General features: G+C 44.8%; 1 protein-coding gene across 3 annotated transcripts in view; it reads left to right on the plus strand.

Moving 5' to 3' along the window:
• Ssh2 (slingshot protein phosphatase 2) overlaps nucleotides 1–3,065 on the plus strand; it is a 228,658-nt gene extending 225,593 nt beyond the window's left edge. For all 3 annotated transcript variants that reach the window (XM_021212427.2, XM_021212426.2, XM_029545599.1), the window contains one exon: nucleotides 760–3,065. In XM_021212427.2, coding sequence (XP_021068086.1) covers nucleotides 760–2,850 — 2,091 coding nt within the window. In that variant the 3' untranslated portion in view covers nucleotides 2,851–3,065. The remainder of the gene's footprint in view (nucleotides 1–759) is intronic.
• Nucleotides 3,066–6,736: the final 3,671 nt, after the last annotated feature.

Raw genomic sequence — 6,736 nt, forward strand, 5'->3', positions numbered from 1 at the left:
AAAAAAAAAAAGAAAGCAAGAAAGAGAGCTATTAAGGGAGAAAATAGCCTTAAATCTCCAAAGTGTACATCAGAATATCCATCTTACCCTGTCTTATACTGACCACCAAGCATTTGAAAGAACTGAAACCACCTAGGTAAGTTACTGTCACATTAGAAATTAATAAGCCGGGGCTGGTGAGATGGCTCAGTGGTTAAGAGCACCGACTGCTCTTTCAAAGGTCCTGAGTTCAAATCCCAGCAACCACATGGTGGCTCACAACCATCCATAAGGAAATCTGATGCCCTCTTCTGGAGTGTCTGAAGACAGCTGCAGTGTACTTACATATAATAAATAAATAAATATTTAAAAAATCCTTTAAAAAAATAGAAATTAATAAGCCAGCTAGGAAAAGGTTTCACTTATTTCTTTATGGTCTAAGTCCTAGATGTTAGTGATACTATGAAAATATGAGTTATAAAAAAAACCCATAGCTATTTGCACATTTTAAAACAAAATCCTACATTAAAATCTTACTTGAGTAAACAGAACAAAATTTAGTAAATAGTGGTATACCTTATAATGCGTTTTCTGCCTCCTGCCTTGATGATGAATCCTGTCTTGTACCCGTGGTCTGACAGCACAGTGAACCTATGCACTTGGCACGGTAACTTATGTTCTAGAAAGGTTCTCTCTGATCACAGGGTTACTAAGTGAAATACTAGCACTTTCAGTGAGGCCACAGTTTGCCATAACTATCTCACTATTTTCTCTTCATAGGCAATCACAGAACTTGTCAGCCCAGACATCATCATGCAGTCTCACTCAGAAAATGCAATTTCAGTCAAAGAAATTGTGACTGAAATTGAGTCCATTAGTCAAGGAGTTGGGCAGGTTCAGTTAAAAGGAGACATCCTCTCTAACCCATGCCACACACCAAAGAAGAGCACCATTCATGAGCTGCCCCTGGAGAGGGTGCCAGCCCCTGAGAACAAACCTGGACATTGGGAGCAGGATGAGAGTTTCTGTAGTGTCCAGCCAGAACTAGCTAGAGACTCGGAGAAGTGTGCCCCAGAAGAAGGCTGTATGACCACACACTCACCCACAGTAGACTTGGAAGAAGAAGAACCAATTGAGGGGGAACATGACTGGGGCCCAGGGATGCACCCTGGTGCCAAGTGGTGCCCTGGGTCTGTGAGGCGAGCCACCCTGGAGTTTGAAGAGCGCTTGCGACAAGAGCAAGAGAACCATGGTACAGCCTCTGCAGGTCCCACATTATCCAGTCGCAAAAACTCTAAGAATGATTCTTCTGTGGCAGACTTAATGCCAAAATGGAAAAGTGATGAAACTACCCCAGAACATTCATTTTTCCTCAAAGACGCCGAGCCAAGCAAGGGTAAAGGGAAATGCAGTGGTTCCGAAGCCGGATCACTATCCCACTGTGAGCATAATCCCACCATTCCAGACTGTGAGCTGCTGGAGCATCATTCCTTGCCAGCTCCTCAGGACTGCCTAGGGTCAGATAGTAGAAGTAAGAAGCAGGAAGGAGACCTGAAGAAGCAGAGGACTGTGGTTCCAACCCAGGAATGTGAGACACAGGCCATCCTTCTTCCCCTTCCCAAGAAAATAGAAATCATTGAGTATACACCAACAGTTACATCACTGGATCACACTGAGCAAGGAAGTGAGGCGACACCCAGCAAAGAGGATGAGAAACAAGAACTGAGGAAAGTGAAGATGGAGAAGTCTATCACTATGTTTTGTGCTCTGGATGAAAATCTGAACAGGACTCTGGACCCCAGTCAAGTTTCTCTGCATCCCCAAGTGCTACCTCTGCCTCATTCTTCCTCTGAGTGTGACAGGCCCGCTGACCCAAACCCTGTGTTAAGTAGCCCTCAAGACAAAGGGGACTGCCCATCCACACCCTTCAAGACAGCAGCACCTTTTGTCAGTTGCAGTACCCAGGGAGCATCTTTCAGCTTGGATTATTTGCTTCCCCATTCTGTGGTTCACTTAGAAGGCTGCACAGAGCAAAGCAGTACCACAGACAGTGGACTGTCTTCAGAGCAGGTTAGCTGGGAGGACAGCCGGGGGCATTTCCTTTCCAGTGGTAGTGGAATGGCACACGCATCCTCCCCATTAACTAATGAAGACCTAAGTTTAATTAACAAACTTTGTGACAATGTTGGCGTGTTACAGAAAAAACTGGACCCATCACCCGAAGCCTGTCGAATCCCACATAGCTCTAGTAGTGAAAATATAAGAGATCTCAGCCACGGCCCTGGTGTGGTGAAGGAGCACGCTAAAGAAATTGAGTCTCGAGTGATCTTCCAGGCAGGGTTTTCCAGAACATCACCAATGAGGCGCTCAGCATCCCTTGCCAAGTTGGGTTACCTAGACCTTTGTAAAGACTACTTACCAGATAGAGAGCTTGTCTCCTCAGAATCCCCTCATCTCAAATTGCTTCAGCCCTTCCTCAGAACAGACTCCGGCATGCATGCCCTGATGGCCCATGAGCCCTCAGAAAGCCCAGGTGCCCACCAGAACCCACAGCCCACCAAGTATTCTGTAGAGCAACTCAAAACATCAGAGTGTATTGTGCAGAGCAAACCAGTGGAGAGGCCCAGTGTGCAGTATGCCAAAGAGTTTGGTTACAGTCAGCAGTGTTTGCTCCCTAAGGCAAGACCAGACTTGACTAGTTCTGAAGGAGGCCTGCCTTTGCTACAGACACAGGGTCTGCAGTATACAGGCCCCTCTCCAGGGCTGGCTGTGGCGCCCCGTCAACAACATGGCAGAACTCACCCCCTTAGGAGACTGAAAAGAGCAAATGATAAAAAACGGACAACCAACCCCTTCTATAACACCATGTGATACTGAGCCCACACACATGATTTTCTAAGAAAATGTTTGTTAAAAAGGTGGTGTAATATGTAAGGAACATGCACTTTATTGGTTATTTTTATAATATTTTTGGTCATTTTACTGTTCCTGGCTCATGCAGGGTTTGGGTTTTTCCATGTGTGTATGTGCATGTATGTGTGTGTGTGTGTGTGTGTGTGTGTGTGTGTGTGTGTGTGTGTACTGATTTGGATGGCAAGATCATTTTATTATTTTTTATTTTTTAAAAATTCAAACCTCAAAAAAATTTTTTTTCAAAGAGCACCTTTATCAAAGGCAAATTGCTGTTTTTCAATCAACTGCCACCTGTCTCTTCTCATTTTTCCCTCTGAGAAAAGACATGCCTGTTTGGTTGAAGGAAAGAAACAGATGGGGTAGGTGGCACTGAAGCTGGGAACTGGAGATGCTCGCCCAGGCCTGAGGCGACCTATCTGCTGAAGGGCAGAGGGAAGTCACCGCTCTCAGCCCTCTTTTGGAGTCTGTGAAGTTGTAGGCTCTGCTTTGCTTTACCAGGCAATTGAGACTCCCATTTCTTCTGATATTCCGAAAGGCATCAATCATTACAGGAAAAGGAGTGGTAATTGTCCTATTGATAGAAACCTATGAAGCAAATAATTTTCCCCAAGAAAACAATCTGAAAGTCAAAGGGAACCCTAATCGAAATTCAAGGTCATCTGTAGAGAAATGCATTAAGAGAGAAGGTGGGGTCAAAGGTGGAAATGCAGCCCCTGAGTTGCTTGGGGGGGGGGGGGGGAGGCACAGTGGACTCCACCCAGGTGAGTCCTGGCCCTGCCTGCAGGATCCCCGCCTGCTGGATGACAGGCTCTGCCACCGCCTCCCGACTAAAGACCTGGAAACAGGCTTGAAAAACAGCAAAGTTAGTGTGTTCTTGTAAAATGAATACGTACTGTGGGGTTTTAACCCTGTTACTTGAATACTCTGTGGGCCTTCAGAGTTTAAAGGTCGTGGTTTTCCAATTGTTTTCTTCTCTCCTGCTGTTTTCCCATCCTACCCTTTTCTTAATTTCACAAATTATATTTTGTTACATTACATACATAGAACCTATTATCACTTGACACACAAGTTTTTTTCCCCTAATTTTTCCTAAAAGGTTTGTCGTTCCTCTACAGTTCATACACAGTATTTATGTACATAATGTCACTTTTTTAATGTTTCATGGTTGATATTGTGGGTCTTTTGATTTATTCTTGTTAAGGAGTAGAGTTGCAACTGGAAAAGAGACAGACTCCAGAAATAAACTGGTAGTTTTTGGTAGAAATCTTTATTTGTTTTAAATGAAAACTTGTCATTGCCAGCTCCTGCCAAATTAAGTACTTCCTCTTAAGAAACCCCTGCAGGCTCCCACTAGATCACACTGAACGCTGGCTTCTGTTTGAGGCTGAAGTCCCAGATCACTGTTTGCCAGTAATTGAAGCACAGCCAGATATGTGTCTTCGCTGCCCAAACTAGTAGGCTCCCTGTGTGCGGCTGAGAGGCTGGGGCGGCTCAGCCAAGGGCACAGATCCCACTGAGGATACCATTGCTTTGTTGCTGGTCTGCTGCTCTTTAACACTGGCCTATGTACTGCAAATATGCCTCTGAGAATAGAACAGAAAACATCTGGGGATAACCAACACAGCTCAGCAAAACTGAAGAAGTCTACAAATTTGCTTCCTGCTTGCTTTTGTTGATGTCAGAATTGCTGAGGATTGTCTGGGTAGGAGCCAGGGACTTAGGTTTTTGATTCATCATAGCCCTAGTTAGAAATAAACAGACACACAGGTTATCATTATAGGCAGACTTTGGAGGGAGCAGGTAGTAGGATGCAGGAGAAGTAGACTGCAGCCATTTTCAAGTGCTCCAGAGCTGGGAGTTCCCTTGCCATAAAAAAACTCTGGTTGGTTCTGACATTACTGCCAGGAAGCAGCAACCACCTGCGGAAAATATGTGGTATAGAAGTTATATATACCTGTGCTGTCTTTCGGTAGTTTCTTTAAATGTTGCATCTCTGTGCATCTTGGGTATTTGTGTGTTGTCTCGTTAGGTGGTATGTTTCATTTTGAGGGAGACTTGGGAGGCAAGATGGTGGATTCCAGGACCTATTTGCTAAAGAATCCTGTCTACCAGTGTGATGGGAGGATGAGAAGTTATGATAGGGTGAGGAGTGTTTACATCAAGGTTGAGAGAGTGCATCACCAAAATTAATAATAAAAGCTGGGTGTAGTGGCTCACATCTGCAGTCCCAGCACTTGGGAGGCTGAGGCAGGAGGATCACTATGAGCTGGACACCAACTTCAGCTAGAGAGTGAGACCCTGTCTCAAGTAGCATCCATATGCCACATATTATCAGCAATGAACACTGCTCTCTCATCTCCCGGTGTAGAATATCCTCACTGCATCTCTCACAGCAGAGACTGAGAAAATGCCCAATGAGGACACTGGGGAGCAGATGGACAAACGACAACACCTGTTTTTGTTTTCAATATTTAAAGAATGGAAGAAACCATCTCCTGCTGTCTTCCTTCTCAATTGTGTTTCCTATCATTTAACTCACCTGCCTAGGTATCGTCTGCACAGGGTCTATAATTCAGCTATGCCAAAGGGTCTTGCCAGCCCTCCAAACCCCAGCACTTGGGTTGCTCCTAAGTCATGCTTATGGCTAAGGCAGGTGCATAATAAGCTGTTGAAGACTTTTTACTTTAGCATTTGATAATTTCAGATTGTCTGTCTGCTTTTTCTGTTCATGGAAAGCCTGGACCTAACTCTGACGAGCTGCTAAGCAGGAAAAACCTTGACCTCCTAACTAGTGCTTAACCTTTTGCTCAATGCCTCTGTCTCTCTTTACTGTTTTTAAGACCACAGTAGTCCTGTCAGTAGGTCTGGAAAAGTGTATAAGCATACACGTGGGCACTTAGACAGGGGAGCTGACATTTCAGTGCCTGGGCTAACAGCCCCAGGAGCAGGCAGGATTGGAGCTACAGCCTGACTACATTGAGCTATACCTGACTATAGGGAGAGGACCCCAGCCCTTTGTTGTTTTTGGAAACAGCAGCAGTGGGTGGTGTGGGCACAGTATAGTAGGGAGCACTTCATCTCAGTTTAGTTGCCTCTTGTTCTTTTGAACATATTCGTTTCTGTTCCTGCATCCCCACCTCTTCAGCATCTTAGTGTTTTCCTGCTCTGTACCTTTGTCTCTACTGCTATTTCCTTCTTTCTCATTCTGAGAACTACCAAGAGCTCCAGGGACAGCCTGGGGACACATCCCAGGCTCCAAGGTCTCCTGCTCCTGAGCCCAGATGTTTCCTCTGAGAGGCCTCTGACAGTGGCTCACAGGACTCTGCACCTGAGGTTCTCTTTCAGTAAAGATGTTCTGTGGGAGTTGGGTTTTTTTGTTTGTTTGTTTTTGTTTTTCTAAGCATTATGCAAAAAGTTTTAAGGGCATTTTAAAGAAAAGCCATTTTTTCTTGGCTTTTTCAAACAACTATCTGTGGATACTTTGTTTACTTTGTGAGTATTAAAATATGCATCATCGCTGTGGCCTCAGGCTCTGAAGCCATGGCTGTCCTATGAGTCCTCCCCCAGAGAAAATGCCATATTATTGTCAGCCTTTGTGGATAAGTGGGTCAAATGTGGGGCCTATCTCCTTCTGTGTCCTGCACTCGCATCCAGCAGTCCTTCCTTAGTGCTGGTGTGTCTCCATAGTGATGGTCGTGATGGTGAATGGATAGTATGATTGTTTGGTTTTCACTTTTTAACGGTAGACAAGGTGACATTCCGTTGTTTCAGCACCAATCCAACTTAAAAGATCATAGACTTCGTTATCCCTTCCAAACTAAAAGATCAAGCATGTATTGGACAT

The sequence above is a fragment of the Mus pahari genome, chromosome 14 (genome assembly GCF_900095145.1).
Source record: "Mus pahari chromosome 14, PAHARI_EIJ_v1.1, whole genome shotgun sequence".
In the NCBI taxonomy this organism is placed as follows: domain Eukaryota; kingdom Metazoa; phylum Chordata; class Mammalia; order Rodentia; family Muridae; genus Mus; species Mus pahari.